Source organism: Olea europaea, chromosome 17 (assembly GCF_002742605.1).
Source record: "Olea europaea var. sylvestris chromosome 17, O_europaea_v1, whole genome shotgun sequence".
NCBI classification, from domain to species: Eukaryota; Viridiplantae; Streptophyta; class Magnoliopsida; order Lamiales; family Oleaceae; genus Olea; species Olea europaea.
The window spans coordinates 5,057,401-5,077,110 of record NC_036253.1 but is presented as its reverse complement, the minus strand read 5'-3'; the positions used below and the strand labels follow the sequence as shown (position 1 = coordinate 5,077,110).

General features: G+C 34.3%; 3 protein-coding genes across 3 annotated transcripts; 1 reads left to right on the top strand and 2 right to left on the bottom strand.

The window, feature by feature from the left end:
- Positions 1-1,609: 1,609 nt before the first annotated feature.
- Positions 1,610-8,292, bottom strand: LOC111366135 (protein phosphatase 1 regulatory inhibitor subunit PPP1R7 homolog). Its single transcript, XM_022986816.1, has 6 exons — positions 7,902-8,292; positions 4,092-4,322; positions 3,388-3,534; positions 3,119-3,261; positions 2,926-3,040; positions 1,610-2,030 (listed from the first exon to the last, which is right to left on the bottom strand). Exons 1-6 carry the CDS (start codon positions 8,205-8,207, stop codon positions 1,950-1,952), a joined length of 1,023 nt encoding a protein of 340 aa, XP_022842584.1. The 5' UTR covers positions 8,208-8,292; the 3' UTR covers positions 1,610-1,949.
- Positions 8,293-15,576: 7,284 nt separating this feature from the next.
- LOC111365553 lies at positions 15,577-17,726 on the bottom strand. The gene is made up of 3 exons (XM_022986111.1): positions 17,207-17,726; positions 16,797-17,014; positions 15,577-15,813 (listed from the first exon to the last, which is right to left on the bottom strand). The coding sequence occupies exons 1-3, from the start codon at positions 17,724-17,726 to the stop codon at positions 15,577-15,579; spliced, it is 975 nt and encodes a 324-aa protein (XP_022841879.1).
- Positions 17,727-18,974: 1,248 nt separating this feature from the next.
- LOC111365789 (mitochondrial import inner membrane translocase subunit TIM17-2-like) lies at positions 18,975-19,694 on the top strand. The gene has a single exon (XM_022986311.1). The coding sequence runs from the start codon at positions 19,056-19,058 to the stop codon at positions 19,692-19,694; it is 639 nt and encodes a 212-aa protein (XP_022842079.1). The 5' UTR covers positions 18,975-19,055.
- Positions 19,695-19,710: the final 16 nt, after the last annotated feature.

The following is a 19,710-nucleotide window of genomic DNA, read 5'->3' as shown; positions in this document are numbered from 1 at the left end:
TATAAAATTGATGATAAAATACTAAAAGGTTCTTCTGATTTAGGGTTGATGTTTAAAAGAAGCAATGAATGAATAACGCTTAAAGAATACACTGATTTGGATTTTGCTAGTGACCTTAATAAGAGAAGATCCATATCGTCTTATGTCATTACTTGTATGATAGATGCATTAGTTGGAAATTTCAACGATAAAAATTGGTTTGCTCTGTCTTCCACTGAGACTGAATATATTGTTGCACGTGATGCTGTTAAATAAAGTATTTGGTTAAGGGGGTTATTAAATGAAATTAGTTCTATGAATGATTATGTAAGGATTTATACTGATAATCAAAATACTATTCATCTCAGCAAAAATTCAGTATATCATGACAGAACAAAGCATGTGAATATAAAGTTTCACTTTGTGAGAAACATGGTTGAGAAATGTTTGATCCGTTTAGTTAAAATTTCTACAGAATTTAATCTCTCTGGTGTAGAAACCAAAATTCTAACTCTTAATAAATTTAGAAATCGTTTGAAGATTCTAAACATCACTCGAAGGTAATGACCTAGTGATAGAATATCAAGCTTTTATATGTTGAAAATTGAACTAACTTAAAAATTTTTCTTTTGCAAATACTTAGAGCAACTGAAGCTAAGTGATGTCTAGATCCATTAGTTGAGACCAATTAATAGTTCCACAAGGCGGAGATTGTTAAATGTTAGGCTGCCTCACTATTTACTTGTCCTGTTAAGCTACATTATTCTCAAAATCGGGTTTGAGGCCCATTTCATTAAAACATGTTCTCATGCTACATGCATTTTGCTTTTGTTAAGTGGGTTGTGATCTATCATATAGTGACTTTTTCTTGACCCTGAATTGAAATCGATTAATGTGAATGAATACATATACTTGGCCCTCTCTCTTCATCTATACATTTACCTGGCCCTCTCTCTTCATCTCTCTCTCTCTCTCTCTCTCTCTCTCTCTCTCTCTCTCTATGGGTTAGAGTTCTCTTTAGAAATTTGTAACTAGGATTTGTGTGTTGTAATCTTTACTCTTTTAGTAAGAATGAGGTTTGATCTGTATGATCTTTAAGAGATTTTTGAGTGTTGGTTACTGATTTTCAATAGAGAGGAAAAAAAGAACTTAATTTTTTCATATATCTATGTACTTTTTCTCGGTTGAGATTAGTAGATCCGGAGCAATATCCCTAGACAAATACTCAATGAATGATTAGATTTTTTAGACTGAACATTCGAGCTCTTTCAAGGCAAAAACAATCCTAGCGACCTTGTGCCCCATTTCAATTTTTACGATTTAAAGTTTTGTATAATTTCTCTATAAATAGGTTTTGAATCGTTCTGTGACCAACACATCTTTACAAGAAGGTTCCACTAAAGCATTGAAATGTGCCATGTTTAGTTGGAGGCTTTCTCACGTCTCATTGTAGGAGCAATTTCTCCCAATCCTGATAGATTTCTATTCCAAATGAACTTGAAAACACGGGGCCAAAAATGCAAGATATCAATTGCGATTTACATAATAGGTGCGCTCACATGAAAACATAATAATAATAAAGACGAATCTATGAATCAAAAATAATTTTGATTTCTTAACCACAATAAAGTGCTTCCTTAATCCTAAAATGCTTTAAATCCCCACTTAAGAAACAAGACATCAGTTTTTTGGTATACGATAACTCTTCAAATAAATAATACTGGAATGTAAGAATTATAAATGATTGCATGAGAAAGTTGTATATAGTTTTCGAATGCAAGTCTGCGCCTGAAAAAGTTCAAAACTTCTCCAATGTAGCCTCAGGGAATTACTAGACTGGGCTATAAATCAGATTTATAGTAGACATAAAATAAGGATATTTAGCTTGAGAATTATCCAGTGTCAGCATCATGATTCCTCTCTTTGTATGAGTTCATTCCAAAATTCGTCCATACGTCAAATCAGATATACTATGCAAAAACTTCTGAATCGATCTGCTCAACATTGGGGAAGATTTGTTTCAAAGTGGCAATATAATTTGGAGATTTAGCCTGCAGGGGGAAGAAGCAGCATTATAAAAACTTGATATTTCATTAAAATTTGACAGAGTAAACCAGGAGGCATTTTGGTGGGGTGGGGCGGGGGGGGGGGTGTTAAGAAAACTGGAGAAAATCTTATAACTGGCCAACCGCATTTTAAACATTGATGAAATCTAATTTCTCAATGCACTATGATAGAAAACAAGTAGGATTTTGGTACACATTGGAATCGGGATACAAGTGGGCAAAATAGAGGATACAAAAATCTAAAACATATCTCCAAATTTCTGTCATGGGAGGAAATGCAAGTTATAATTCCAGTGTCTTGATAATGCAGTATTCAAGAAATTTTTTTGACGTTTTTGCTTATAATTACTTTACAGAAGTCCCTGAAAAATGTCAATAGACATGACTGTGCAATCAGAGATCAAGTTTAAATGGGTATATTATGGTCCTAAATCATATTCGATCTTGGAAAAACAAATTCTACACCCATAATCACTGCCATCTGAAAAACTTCTGATGTAATCCAGCAATTCAGCTGTAGTCCGTTGGACTAACTATTCAAAATTAAGTATGGAACTGCAAGAACAAGACATGATACAAGTATTTCTACACGATCTAGTGAGTAGAATACACTTAAAGAAAACCAACTTGAAGCCTACTTCATTCACAAGGTTCCCAAAGAACGAACTGTTCGAAAAAGTGGACGCATGCTGGTATGTTATGGCTAAAGGTGTACAATGGATTTAGCATAATAAGAAGCTATCATAATAGAAATACTAACGGAAGGCCAATGAGAATTCTCTAAACTAAGAACCAACTGATGCTGACAATTATATTGAAATGATGTTCCCAGTTTGAACAATGCAGACTAATTTCCACTAAGAAGAAAAGATATACGTACACATAAATTGCGCTCAAGGTAGATGGTAGTGAGCTTCTCTCTGGAACCGGCAACTGCCTCTTCTATTCCTTCTAGTGAAGTTATTTGGTTGTCATTAAGCCATAGATCTTCTAACCTGCAGAACCGACTTACAGTGAGAACAAATGTATGGGGATGTGCAGTGCAACTACATGTGTAAACTAGATATATATACCGTTCTAATTTATGGATGTCATTAATTTCTGTAAGCTTGTTAGCCGACACATCCAACAGCCTGAGATTAACTAGTGTTGATAGGCCTTCCATTTTTGCTATACCATTATGGCTCAAGTATAGTTCTTCTAATGCAACACACTCCTGCAAATCACAGAAAAAAATAAAATAAAATAAAATAAAATAATTGATGCAAGCATTGCATAGAGTTTAATAAAAAGAGTTTCATACATAAGTTCTTCAATCACAAAAGGACTCAACACTGAATACCTCCAATCCTGTCATGGAAGTTAAACGATTACTCTGCAGGCTAAGCTTCTTAATGCATTTCAACCCACAAAGATTAATAGCTCGGATACGATTCCGTCCAAGCCATAGCTCTAGCAAGCTTGTTAAGTTTTGAAGGTTCTCCATTACCTATACGCAAAGTACTTCAAAATCAGGCAACTATTTTAAAACCAGAAATACATGCTTCAAAGTAGGCAACTTTCTAAAACAATATATTTTGTACACTTACTACTCCTACGTAAAAAGTGTACAAGTTTCTGTCTTGGAAACAAAGAAATAAAATTGCACAACGAGGAACATAATCATTTATTGGAAGTTTATGACAGTTAATTAATAGCATTTTACACATCTCCTTCGAGAATTTAAATCCTGACCCGTAATCTGTTTGATCCAAGCTCAAGAATTTGCAGTAAAGGAAAAGTTTTGAAGGTTCTCCATTACCTATACGCAAAGTACTTCAAAATCAGGCAACTATTTTAAAACCAGAAATACATGCTTCAAAGTAGGCAACTTTCTAAAACAATATATTTTGTACACTTACTACTCCTACGTAAAAAGTGTACAAGTTTCTGTCTTGGAAACAAAGAAATAAAATTGCACAACGAGGAACATAATCATTTATTGGAAGTTTATGACAGTTAATTAATAGCATTTTACACATCTCCTTCGAGAATTTAAATCCTGACCCGTAATCTGTTTGATCCAAGCTCAAGAATTTGCAGTAAAGGAAAGTGTTCAATCTCCTCCATCTTTGTAACTTCATTTTTAGAAACATAGAGCTCTTTAAGGTTGCTGGAGACCTTGGACAGTCCATTAAGAGATGAGATCTCGTTGAAAGAAACATCAAACACGAGAAGCTGTTTGAATATGCTAACATCAGGAATTTTCTTCAGCTGATTATCCCGGAGAATTAGCTCCTGAAAAAAAATAATAATAATAAAAGACTTTTTCTTGTTATTTTGACATGCTAAAAGAATTCTTGAAACAACTCATATTCAGGTCCAAAAAATTCTTTCAATAAACTCTCAGATGCAATATCATGAGTACAGCTGTTGTATAAGAAATAAATTAGCACCCGAAAGCACACATGCATAATACAGCAGTAAAGGAAAACATGAGCACAGCTAAAAGTTGAAGGCTGATTGCTTAGCTCTATTCTTAAGCATGCATGCATTCATATTATTTGTAAGAAAAGCAACAGTTTACCAATACAAAGGAAATAGTCTGAAATGAGTTTCTGCTAAACAATAAATTTTCTACAATATAGGGGTTAACTGCAATAATAAAGTGCTTTGGATAAACTTATTTAGGAAAACAAAGGGTACTTAGGAAAGAAGAGGCTTACAGAAAATTTCCCTTCATCTTTTTTCTGGGATAAATCTATCCTTCATTCGTCATGTTTTCACGCCACCCTATAATAAGTTAATATCTAGGGGTGGCACGGTCCAGTTTGGTCTGGTTCCAAAAAAGAAGCAAACCAAGTATCAATGGGTATCTTAAAAATGCAACCATTGGTTCCATCTCTCATTATGGAACCGAATGATAAGTGTATTATATACACTTATTCAAGGTTTTAAAACGATGATATTTAGTTCATTTCGGATGAATTATGGTCTAAATTATTGCATTTCGTGTTGAATAGGTAAAATTCAATGAAGGTACAAGAATTTGAAAGAAATAAGCAAAAGTTGACAAAATTGGAGGAAAATGGCTAAGTTGTAAGAAATCCGAAGTTCGAGAACTAAAATGCAAATACTCAAAGGTTGTGTCAGACCTCACTATGAGGATTCAAGAGTACTCGGAGTCAATTGAATAAATAAAGACATCAAAGGGATGAAATATAATCAAAGTATGATCACACATCAAGTTCTAACCGAAAAAATGCATGCATCGTTTTCAAACTCATATTGAGACCCATTTTTGATATAACAAATGATCGAATTTGAAAATGGTATTTGAAGCAAAGTTGTAGCCCTTTGAGTTAGCTCTTCAACACATCGTGAATCGCCTCGATCGGACATCGGAAAAAAAAGTTATGATAGAAATACTGAGTGCTGTGCAGTGCGACGAATTGACAACAGTGCCCAAGCACTATGTTTTTTATTATTTTTCCTAAAATTAAGCGCTTAGGTGCTCAATTGCAGCGCCTAGGCGCCACGCTGCCTTCAAGTAGGGTTTTTAAGTAAAATTCGTCTTTTTAAAAGCTCAACTCAACTAAAACTCTTCCAAGACTTGAAGAAGACAAAAATACAACCGTGGAGGAGGGAATTGGAGGGTTCTTCACACATTGAGAGACAAGATAACATAATTGGAGAATCAAAGGAGAAATTGAAAAGAGGAAAACATCAAGCAATTGTAGGTTCAACGCATTGATTTGAAGAAGAAAATCTTAGTGCAAGAATTCTAATTTTTCTTCTACATCTTTACTATAAATCCGGTGATTTATTTTAAGACAATTGATTGTTTTTCTTCTTTCATTATAAATAGTTAAATTCATTACTAGGGCGAATAATATAACCAATTGAGATCCTTTATATTTTCTTATTAAGATTCTTGGTTTTTAATTTTTTTATGTATTGATTTCACTATGGATTGAATGCATTAAATTACTTGATCAATAATTTAATGATTTTTGTGAATCCTTTACGAATAGAGATATGAGTTTAGAATTTAGACCATGTAGTGAAATCCGGTAAATTGGTGTAATGAGTAGAGATACATATGCCAATTATTGCGATCATAATTGAATTTTTAAGACGAAGAACTCGTTTAACTAAGTGGATTTGCATAGAGATATTGAATTTAATTAGTTAAATAGGTTCAATGAGAATCCAAAAGGGGTAAATTGAATACAATAAGAGAATTCGACAGAACACTACATTAGATAACAATCTTAATTTGAGATGTAAAGGTGAATAATAGGTGAAGTTATTTTGCCCTAACGTCCATTCATTATTTGATTTTCCAAACAATTGTGTATGCATCCATTTATTTTCTAGAATTTAGATTAAAACTCAAATCCTACAACTTTTTATTTGTTTTCATCAAATAGTAGTTACAGAAAAATTGAATTAAGTACTAGAATATAGTCATTGTGAGATCGACAACCCAGACTTTTAGGTCCACTATTACTTGTTACGGTCCGTAAACTTGTGAAAATAAATTGACAACATCGAACCAACTATTCCAGTTTGGTTCCTTCAAGTTATAAGATTCATTATCCCATGCGTACACACACATTTGTACATATATATGTATAGACAAACTTAGACGTGGATATGAAATAGGACCCCAAATTTTTCATAAATCCTAAAAGAAGAAGAAACCTTTGCCTTAAATGAATTTTATTCAATCCAGGCAGCAAATGAACAAAAATTAAACTTGAAGTGCAGCAAGAAGAGGGGGAATTAAAATTCTTCTACTGAATTTTTCATAACTCGTTTTTTCCCCTATTCTAGATCCATAATTGTCAGCCCTAAAGAATAGGGCCATCTTGACCATATAAAATATAGAAATCAAAGGGCCGCCTGAAGAAAAAAATAAATGGTCAAAAAGTAGTAAAGAAACACGCACATGTATTCCATATTCATATTTATATGAAAAAAAAAATGTCATTGCATATAGAGTACGAGATTAACATTGGGTTGATTCTTCCATATGAGGGGTGCAGTTAGCCTCTATATTTTTTATCAAAAAAGTTCTGGCTTTCAGTTCTAGGATTCAGAACTGAAAACCTAACTAGAACTGGTTTAATACCAATACCATTTAAAACTTGAGCAGAACCAGACTTAGCTAGGTGGTTCAATGTCCAGTACTTTTGTCCACGTAATAATAACAGTTGAAGACAACATTGAAAGGCTCATACCAATAAAACAACCAAATACACATTCAAATGTATCTTGAGAAGCTGTTTCAGGGACAAGAAAACTACATGATCAAGTTCATTCATGCCTTTGCATCCTGTTTTGTTAATCCACCATCACAGAAGTCACTTTTTTGAGCTTAAGATGCTGTTGCAGGGACAAGAAAACAACATGATCAAGTTCATTCATGCCATTGCATCCTATTTTGTTAATTCGCCATCTTCAAATATACCATATTTAACATGACCAAAACTTGGAAAATGTTAAATATCCAAAATAATAAATGGTTGAACGCAAATTAATTCATTTTCAATCCTTTTGCTTGTGAAATGTCACAACCAGTCCAAATGCATCCAAGAATAACAACAATAGTAATATCAAATAATGATGATGGTGATGATGATGATAAGCCAAACACAGCTTTGTTTTAAAACTTCAGGAGTAAACATGAAATATAACTTTTACATCCACAACCAAACAAGTTACGAATTGGTATTTTTTCTTCACATCTTACAGAAACTAAACAAATACATGAAAAATACACTAATTTAATAATCAAAGCAGTGAAATGTATTCATAATAAAGATAAAACTTGAAAAATATATGAATAAAGGAGAAGGATAGAATTGGTACTTCGAGGGCGCAAACGACGTGACACGTGGAGAGAGGCTGGACTCCGTCATCGTTAAAAAGGTTCTGACGAAGAGAAAGCTTTTTGAGATTGGAGAGTTGGGAGATGCGGGGGTCTAACGTCGACAGACGGTTTGCCGTCAAGTCTAACTCCGTGAGACTCGGCGGAATCTCCACCGATTCAAGATCGTGGAGTTGGAAACTCGTGAGGTCGAGCACTGTTGGACATAATGACTCCTCCTCCTCGTTCGCCGCTGTCAGATCGTTGCCCGGCGGGTCATGATTGGCGGGTCCAGTAGAAGGATCCATTTTGTATAATCGGAGCGATAGAACGGAATAGAATACTAAAGAAGTTTTGTAAAGAGAGTTGTTTGGTAATGTCAAAGGTAACTATGAAAGCGGAGGAAGTTAAGCGTTAGGGACATAGAAGTTCAAAAAAATAGAAGTTGGGGATGACACAACAAATTTTTTTCCCAATTTTTTATTAAGCCCCTTTCGTTTTCCATTCTTTCTCTATTAAAATAAAAAATATGATCATTATTCATCACATCAAACCATCAAATTTGAATTTCTATCTCTTGTATGGGACTCGTAACGACTATATTTTTCATTCTCATTCTTACAAAAATGGAAAACCAACGAAAACTTTAATTTTATTATTTTATGTTAATTCTAATAATAAATAGTTTTTCTTAGGTTGAATTATTATTATTATTATATCTTCTTGTACTTAAAAAGTGTAGATATCGTCATGCTATATGATAGTATGTCATTGAATAACTTCTATTTTTTCAAATTCATTTTCAAATATTCACAACTTTTATCAATACTTTAATTACGTATTTTATCAACTTTTATTAAAATTTACTAAAAATCTTATTTTTATACAAAAAAGGGAATCATGGTTCTCCTTTGGATCCTTTGACTTTTTGGACGAATACTTGGAGATCTTCTTGTTCCTCTAAATTCTCTATATTGTCTATCTCAAAATGTTTAAGATTAAATTTAAAATGCCCATCCTCTTTAATGAAGTCAAAGTACTGTAACTTTTCACAATTTCTCAAAGATTTAGCATGCGATCTGTTGGATTTTGATATCTAATAAATATCAGGTTGTGATGTTAAATATCGAAATATATCTCATAGGTCTCGGCCGATGAGTGAAATAATTATCAACAATCAAATTCAAAGGCTCCACCTAGCCCATTTATATTACCTTTTGGATGACTTTGAGTTTTGGCCAATGTAACCTTATTATTGGTCAAACTAAAGCTTAACATAACCCTACATATATGTGCTCCTACCTAGCCGTTTGTGTGCATGATTTGTGTGTGCAATTGAGAAAAATGTGTCTGCTCATAGGGGAGAAAAACTAATTGCTTTGTGATTCCAAAAATCTGTGGCTTCTTTGTGTCTTGGTTATCCTCTTGTGTTTCTTTTTATTGGTTTTTCCTTCATGCCTTTGTGGCTACAATCATTACCGTTATCTTACCTTTTGTGAGTGAGACTGAGAAGCAATCAAGGTGAATATATTGGTTGTGAATTGAAACCACTTAGATTGATTGTTTGGTAGAGAAAGATAATGTAAAACTGAAACCAGACAACATAGATTTGATGATCTTTGGAGCAAAATTCCGTGACACCATCCAATAGTTTCTAGAGAGAGGATGGCTTTCGGCTCGAAAGGTTGACGAAAAAATTGGAGGTTGATAATCTTTATTCTTTCTTTAGCCTTGTTTGCTTGAATTTGTAGGATCATGTTGCTTATTGTGAAACAATATTTGTATAGAAGTTTGATTATGTACACACTGCTATAGGTTCTATTAAGACTTGAAATTTTATTTCAAAAGATTAAATTTGTTAAGAATAATAGTTCAAACCCTTATACGTTAGTTTCTATTTTTGTAATTAATCAATGTGGTATTTATCTCTTAGTGTCTTGATAAGATAGTAACTCATTTGATCAAATCAATCTTGAAATTAATACTTGTTTTTGGAGTCTTAATAAGATTAAATTACTTGTTTGACCTCAATAAACTCTGATATCACATTAAAAATTGGGGACTATCTTAGAAGGTCAACCTTGTTAGATGAATAATCCAAACTTTTATATATTAGTCTACATTTTGATAATTAGTCGATATGTGATTCATCGTTTAACAGGTCCCAAGTAGACCATTGATGAGTGTGTTTTACTCACGAGTTTATGCCAATTTTAAATTGATTGCGGGCTAAATTTTGCGAGTATTGGACATTTTTAATGTGTTTATTAGATTTTTTTTATATGATTGTTGAGATGGTGAAAGATACGAGAAAGTTCATCAAATAAAGCTATTGCCATGGATCGAAAAGAAATTGTGGATAAAAGAGCAAAAGAGACAAAATACAATGTAGATTTGATGAGTGGCACTGAGCTGCCACATGAAGAAGTGGAAAATTGATGAAAAGGGACAAGATTCAAAGTTTGGAGACTAAATTGTAAATACTCAAAAGTGGCATCAAATCTCATGATGAAGATTCGAGAATGCTATGAGCCAATTGGATGCAATTAGAAATCAAAAGAAATGAAATATGATCAAAATATGGACATGGTGTTGATTTTCAACTGCTTAAGTACGCTCCGAATTTTTCGCTCAAGATTAAAACCCATTTTTGACCTAGTAAACAATTGAATTGGAAAATATTTATTTCAAGTAAAGTTGTAGCCCTTTGAGTTAGCTTTACAATCCAACTTGAATCATTTCAATCGAACATAGAGAGAGAATGTCATGATAAAACTACTAAAAGAAGTGTTGTCTGTCTTTTACTCGAAAGCGACACCACCAAAACAGAGCCGCAATGCCTCTCATACGGTGCTGAGGCACTCCCTGGGTACATCTAGGGCGCATTTTGGAGCGTTGTGAAGTCCTACTTTTGACACACACATGGAAACACCTATAAATACATATTTCACTCACTTTTGAAAGGATTCCACACATTGAAATAAGGAGAATATAACTTGAGAATTAGAGAGCAAATTTAAGAGGAGAAAAAAACAATTCAAAGGTTTGAAATCAAGATCTAGAAACAAGAAGAACTTGGTGCAAAATTCATCCACTAATTTACATCTAAATTCAAAACCCGGTGATGGACTTCACTATTGTTATTTGTTTTCCTTCCTCTATTATGAATAACTAAAATTCGTTTTAAGGCGAATAATGTAACCTAATTTGGGACCCTTTATGTTTTTAATTAAGATTCTTGATCTTTATTTTTTTCATGTGTTGATTTTACAATGGATTTAATACATTAAATTACTTGATCACTAATTTCATGATTTTGTGAATCCTTTATGAATTGAGATATGAGTTTACGATTTAGACTATGTATTAAAATTCGATAAATTGGTATAACGAGTAGAGATATATACACTAATTATTGCAGTCATAATTGAATTCCTAGTATAAAAATCTCGTTTAATTAAGCTAGATTCGCGTAGAGATATTGAATTGAATTGGTTAAAAAATTGAATTTAATAGGAGAATTCAATCGAATACTACATTATATGTAAGTCTTAATTTAAAATGTAAAGATGATTAATAGGTGAAATTATTTGCCCTAACGTCCATTCATTATTTGATTTCTAAACAAATTGCGTGTGTGCCCATATATTTTCTAGTATTTAGATTACAACTCAATTCATGCAAGTTTTTATTTGTTTCAATTAAATAGTGGTAAAAAAAAAAGATTAGATTAAGTGCTAAAGTATAGTCCTTGTGGAAACGATAATCCAGACTCATAGGTTCATTATATTACTTGTTACGATCCGTATACTTGTGAAAGTAAAATTGACAACAAAAGCATGTGGCACCTTGGCGCCACTCGTCCAATCTACATTGTATTTTACCTCTTTTGTCCTTTTATCCACAATTTCTTTTTGATTCACTTCAATAGCTTTATTTGATGAGTTTTCTTGTGTCTTTCACCATCTCAACAATCCGATAAAACAACAATAATAAATACATTAAAAACATTCAATACACGCAAAATCTAGCTCACAATCAAGTTAAAATTAGCATAAACTTGTGAGTAAAACACACTCGTCAACCATCGCTAGTGAAATTGGCCCAAATGAACGAGGATGTGGATGATGATGCCAACGATAATGGTAGAGAAGTTTCCAGCAGTGAGTAAAAATGTATGATTCTACCATTCTTTTGAGTCATGTTTTGAGCAGCATCTTTGATTGTAGAAGGCAACCTTATCATCCATATCAGAATCACATGCATAACTAAAATTAGAACTCAAATTGATTAGAATGCTATCCTTGTTCAATGCCATGCTTTGGTGAAATAGTATAAAGACAGTTTACAATATAGAGGCCATCTGAAATTTGCATTCCTTCCATTTACACATAGAATACAGCTTGACAGCTTCACAACATGCCAAAAAACAAAATAAAACAAACAAAATTTAGGAGTGATATGCGGCAAAGGCTAATGTAATTCTTTAGCCTTTATTTGATCCCCATTTTTAGCAAAAAATGTATTTTTGAATAGTGTATTGATGAAAACTGTGTGGTTAAAAAAATAGAGAAAAATTTTAGATTTGCGTGTAACATTATTTTAATAAAAATTGTTTGGTTGAAATGGGATCAAATTAATATTGAAAACTATATTTTGATGGAAATAATGGAGCACAAACAAGGGCTTAATACGAAGCATTTTTATAATTTTTTATCAAATATCACTAACAATCTGATTTTTAACAAAACCTAACCAGGCTAAATGTGTTTAATGTAATACTTCTTTTAGGCTACATCCACTTAATTAACATCTTCGTACCTACCGTAGCATAGAGATTCTTTGGAGATGACTTATAAAAATGGCTATGTAAGGGTTGATTTTTGATATATTTGTTTAACCAGTTTTAACCCGCAAGAGTGTGATCAAAACACAATTTATATGAATGGAAATTTGGACAGAGTTTCGGTATAAAGATTACGCAAAACAAGGATTAAGAAGGAGTAGAAATAGAGAATAATCCAAGGCGAGACGTTTTCTCTTTCCTTAAGACAAATTGTCCCGCTACGATGTTCACGGTGAATGAAACTTATCTCCCAAGATACAATGAATTCACGACTTGTGGTAGCAGCACTTTAAACCACAAGAAACCGACGAACTTTTGACAGAATTTTCCCTCTACAAAGGAAATGTATGAAATGCTATGGAATTTAGAAATGAGAGAATTGCAAGAGGAGAATGAATGCTCAATGCAATTGGTGTATCCAAAATCATGTCCATAAGGTTCTATTTATAGATATAGAAATGGTACAAATGAAGTAGTGTGGGTCAAAACATGCATCCTTTCAAAAAAGTTGCAACACATTGCCAAAACCTCAATCCTTTCGAAAAGTTGCAACACTTCATTTCTTCCAAATTTGGTCCGTAATTTTTCATTCATCCGAAATTGTTTCGAGATTTCAAATATACCACGACGATCTACTCGACGAGTACAATAAGTTGGTCTATTTACTTTTGTAATTTGACCATCGAATCAAGTCCGAATATTTGGTCAAAATTGACACGTAGTCACACCTTTTCATTTTTCACTTTTACACACATTTTCATTTTCTAATTTTTGGTTAATAATTTGAACAAATTCCTACAATCCCCCATATGAATGGAAATTCGGGTACGCATATACAAATGCGATGATATGATGCAATGTAGAGAGGGTGCGAAAAAATACTGCATCAGGGATGGTGGTTTCTGGCCTTAAACCTCCCTTAGTGAAATACTATCGGACTTACTCGGCTAATTGGTGAATCATAGGTCTTGAACCACTCAACCTTTGGTGTAAGTTAAGACAACAGTACTCACACAGATATCTTCCATATTCTGTACTTAGTTCTCATGACTTTGTTCATTTTTTGCCCTAAACCCCTCTTGGTTTCATAAGTGTTTAGAGAATTCAAACCTTAAACAATTCTTATCGAAGCGGCCCCATTTCACACTTACATGGCGACCTCCTATTAAGAGTATTCTGCCCTACTTCACTTGACTTAATCAAGATATAGAAATCATTAAAAGATAATCTTAGCCTCTATTCGCTCTACAGAAAGCACTTTAGTATCAAGGAATGAGTTAGGAATTCTAATTTCCTAAGTGTTTCATGGAATTTTCACAACTTAGTTGTTCCTTGAACTAAGATCTTGGAATCTCCAGTCAACAAGGTAGGGTTACCATTGCAAAAACTCTTACTTAGTAAGATTTAATTCCATTTCTCTTGATAGGCAACGCACTTGATCTCTAGGCAAATTTTTCGTAAGTGGATCTACAATATTTTCCTTTGATTTCACATAATCTATTGGAGATAACGCCATTTGAGATCAGTTGCTTAATGGTGTTGTGTCTACGACGAATATATCTAGACTTACCACTATACATGCTACTTCGAGCCCTTCCAATTGCTGATTGACTATCACAATGTATACTTATCGTAGGTACTGGCTTGGGCCAACATAGAACATCTTCTAAGAAATTTCGAAGCCATTCTGCTTCTTCTCCAGCTTTGGCCAAAGCAATAAACTTAGATTCCATCGTTGATCGAGCTATGCACGTTTGCTTTGTTGATTTCCATGATACAACAACTCCACCAATGGTGAATACATAACCACTAGTGGACTTGGAATCCTTCATATCGGATATCCAATTCACATCACAATATCCTTCTAGTACCGCAGGATATTTTGTGAAGTATAATCCATAGCTTAAGGTATACTTCAAGTACTTTAGAACCCTCGTCAAAGCCTTCCAATGATCACGGTTTGGATTACTTGTAAATCTACTAAATTTATTCATCGCAAAAGCAATATTCGGTTGAGTGCAGTTTGTAATATACATAAGACTGCTAGTTATTTGTGAATACCTTAGTTGTGATATGCTTTTTCCCGTATTCTTGACTAAGTGCATACTCGGATCAAGAGGAGTTCTCACAGGACTTTCTTCAAATACGTCAAACTTCTTAAGTATTTTTTCTATGTAGTGAGATTATGAAAGTACAATTTCATCTTGCATTCTAGAAATTTTAATCCCTATGATTACATCTGCCACACCCATATCTTTCATATCGAAATGCTTTGTTAGCATCTTTTTGGTGTTAAGCAACATTTCGTGACTATTGCCCATTATTAATATGTTGTCCACATATAGACATACAATTACATAGGCATACGATGTATGTTTAATATATACACATTTGTCACATTCATTGATCTTGAATTCATTTGACAACATTGTTTTGTCAAACTTTTGGTGCCATTGTTTAGGAGTCTATTTTAATCCATACAAGGACTTAACAAGTTTATACACTTTATGTTTTTGGTTAGGAGAAACAAACCCTTCAGGTTGCTCCATGTAAATCTCCTCTTCTAACTCACCATTTAAGAATGCTATTTTTACATCCATTTGATAAATTTCAAGATTGTGTATTGCCGCAATTACAATTAACAACCTTATCGATGTGATTCTAGTCACGGGTGAGTAGGTATCAAAGAAATCAAGTCCTTTCTTTTGCCTATATATTTTGGCAACTAATCTAGCTTTATATTTATCAATGGATTTGTCAGTTTTCAATTTCCTTTTGAATATTCATTTGCATTCTAAAGGCTTGTTACCGGAAGGTAAATCAACCAACTCTCATGTATGGTTTTGCATTATAGAATCTATTTCATTATTGATAGCTTCTTTCCAATGCGGTGCTTTCGGTGTAGACATTGCTTCATCGAAAGTATTTGAATCATCCTCTACCATATAAGTTAGAAAATATGGGTCAAACGTCTTGAAAGTCCTAGCCCTTTTTCTACGTCTTGATTCTTCCTCATTTAAAGTTCCATTGATAGTTTCATATGTTCTCTTGTTAGAACTCGTATTTTTCTTATCTTTGTAAGGAAAAATATTTTCAAAGAATGTCACATTCCTTGATTCAATTATGGTCCCTTCGTTTACGTCTTGTATTTCGGATTTGTGTACAAGAAATCGATATGCACTACTATTATTGACATATCCAATAAATATGCAATCTATCGTTTTATGACCGATTTTCACTTGTTTAGGCTTAAGAACCTCAACCTTAGCCAAACACCCCTACACTTTCAAGTATTGGTGGGATGGAGGATGTCCTTTCCGTAGTTCATATGGTGTCTCTTCCATTTTCTTAAGAGATATTTTATTAAGAAGACTATTTGCGGTTAAAATAACCTCCCCCACATGTTCTGTGGTAAACCCGAACTTATTAACCTGGCATTCATCATTTCTTTAAGTGTTCGATTTTTGCGTTCTGCAACACCATTTGATTGAGGAGAGTAAGGTGTCATTGTTTGATGAACAATTCCATGTTCAAAACAAAAATCTTCAAACGGTGCCCCATATTCACCTCCTCTATCACTACGAATATTTTTTATTCGTTTTTCAAGTTGTGTTTCAACTTCAGCCTTATAGGTTTGGAATGCATCTAAGGCTTCGTCTTTACTTCCCAAAAGAAAGACATAGCAAAACTTTGTACAATCATCAATAAATGTCACAAAGTATTTCTTACCACCTCGAGTTTGTACAAATTTTAGATCGCATATATCGCCATGGATCAATTCAAGAGGATTTGTGTTCCTTTGTATTGAATGGAACGGTGTTTTAAGCAATTTTGTTTCAACACATATTTCACATTTATGATTAGGATTGATTTTATGCGCCGAAATTAAACTATGATTCATTAGTTTGCACAAAATTTGTAATTCACATGTCCTAATCGACTATGCCACAAACATGAAGGCTCAAGCAAGTAAACGAAATTTATAGTTTTATTCATAACGACTTGCTTCGGTACAATTGTAAGAACGTTCAACTTGAACATTTCATCACACTATTGCAGATAAACTCATTTCTCGCAGTCCATCGGATAGAGTGTTATTTGCAACTATGTGAGCTTGAGCATTCTTCTTTGGCTTTCGACATTCACTTGAACGATGTCCAGCCTTGTCACAGTTGTAACAATTCCCTTTGAACTTCTTAGCCTTCTTGGAATTGTCTCTTTGCGGTGCATAATTATTAGCCTTTCGTTTCTTGTTTGTTGCCTTTGGTTCTATTTCAACAAAATTTGCACCATCTTGATCAACCGACCTTCGTTCGATTTTTCGATTGTCCTCTTCAATCCTCAAGCGGATAATCAATTCTTCCAAGTTCATTTCCTTACGTTTGTGCTTGAGGTAATTTTTGAAATCTCTCCACATAGGAGGGAGTTTCTCAATAATGGTAGCCACTTGGAATGATTCACTCAATTCCATTTTCTCGGCGTGGATGTCGTGCAATGAAACTTGAATCTCTTGCACTTGACTAATTACGATTTTGGAATCCACCATCTTATAGTCTAAAAATTTGCTAACAATGAACTTCTTTGTTCCAGCATCCTCGGTCTCATACTTTGTCTCCAAAGAATCCCATAGTTTTTTGGCTGATTCCTTTGAACTATACACCCCATATAGTGTATTATCGAATCCGTTTAGAATATAGTTTTTGCATAAGAAGTCCGAGTGCTTCCATGTATCCAAAGCAATAATCGATTCACGATTATTTTCCCTTTCTTGTACAGTCGGTGCAGTTTCCTTTAGAAATTTAGCCAAATTAAGAGTGGAGAGATAAAACAGCATCTTTTGTTGCCATCTCTTGAAGTCTACTCCTGCAAATTTTTTCGACTTTCCCCCATGTGGGATAATAGTATTATGCAACGGTATGGCCACGGGTGATACCACATTATTGGAACCATTTTGACTTGACGAAATCCCGATGGTAATCATTTCTGTTACACAAACAGAAGTTCAACAAAATGATGATAATATCGGTGGAGGAATAGTACACAAAGCACTATTCAAACAAAGTAATGTTTGTCCACAACCAACCACAAAGATACAAAATTTGTCTTAAGATTGTTGGAGACGACTTATAAAAATGGCTATGCAAGAGTTGATTTTTGATATATTTGTTTGACCAGTTTTAACCCACAAGAGCGTGATCAAAACACAATTTATATGAATGAAAATTTGGATAGAGTTTCGGTATAAAGATTATGCAAAACAAGGATTAAGAAGGAGTCGAAATAGAGAATAATTCAAAGCGAGATGTTATCTCTTTCCTTAAAACAAATTGCCCCGCCACGATACTCACGGTGAATGACACTTGTCTCCCAAGATACAATGAATTCACAACTTGTGGTAGCAGCACTTCAAACCACAAGAAACCGACGAACTTTTGACAGAATTTTCGCTCTACAAAGGAAATGTATGAAATGCTATGGAATTTAAAAAGGAGAGAATTGTAAGAGGAGAATGAATGCTCAATGCAATTGGTGTATCCAAAATCATGTCCATAGGGTTCTATTTATAGATGTAGAAAGGGTTCAAATGAAGTAGTGTGGGCCAAAATATGCATCCTTTCAAAAAAATTGCAACACTTGACCAAAACCTGCATCATTTCGAAAAGTTGCAACACTCCATTTCTTCCAAATTTGATCTGCAATTTCTTATTCATCCGAAATTGGTTTCGAGATTTCAAATATACCACGACGATCTACTCGACGCGTAGAATAAGTGGGTCTATTTTCTTTTATAATTTGACCATCGAATCAAGTCCGAATATTTGGTCGAAGTTGACACGTAATCACACCTTTTCATTTTCCACTTTTACACACATTTTCATTTTTCAATTTTTGGTTAATAATTTTAACCAATTCCTACAGATTCTACTACATAATTCCAATTTTTAAATGGGTGATTGATATATGGCTAGTTCATGGTTTGGCCTTGATCCATCCCAATTTTTATTTTATTTTATTTTATTTAATAAACGGTAGTTCTATCCTCATCCCATTAGCATGTCTAAGTATTCAATTCTCTTAAGGCGGAGGAAGAAAACACCTGGGGTCTATTTGAAATAAAAAGAAAGTTCAGCGACTAAGTTTGGTGATAAAATTGAAACAACAATATAATACGAAATTAATTAAATATTTACACATTAATAAATAAATAAATAAAATTTTTGAAGAGGATTTGCTCCAACCAACTCTATAAAGGTTCTCTGCCCCCAAAACCCTCACAAAACCCCCAAGACTAATTCCATACGGGATCACAATGGCAACCCCAGAAACCACTCGATCACCTTGCCCCGATCGCATATTGGATGACCTAGGCGGCGCCTTTGGCATGGGCTTCGTGGGCGGATCGGCTGTCCACTTCCTGAAAGGCATCTACAACTCCCCAAAAGGCGAGCGAATCATTGGAGGCTCACAAGCCGTCCGTATGCACGCCCTTCGTATCGGCGGCCGCTTTGCCGCCTGGGGTGGTCTTTTCTCCGCTTTTGACTGTTCCATGGTATATCTAAGGCAAAAAGAGGATTCCTGGAATTCCATCTTCGCAGGTGCCGCCACAGGCGGATTCCTCCAGATGCGCCAAGGCCTCGGCCCGGCTTCCCGCTCGGCTCTCTTCGGCGGCGTGCTCCTCGCGCTTATAGAGGGGGCTGAGATCATGTTTGATAAGGTCACAAGCGGCCCGCAGAATATGCCTATCTTTGTTGAGGACTTTCCAGATGGGCTGCCCAATAATGTCCAGTCTCCGAACAATATGGATCTGCCACAACCCGCCTCCACGTCCCCTTGGTATGCACGGTGGTTCGGTGGTGATGAGGAGGAGGAGAAAAAGAGTGGCGGAGGGAAGACCGAGATTTTGGAGAGCTTTGATTCGCCCATGCCACCAAGCTTTGAGTTGAAGTGAGGATTCTTTAATATAT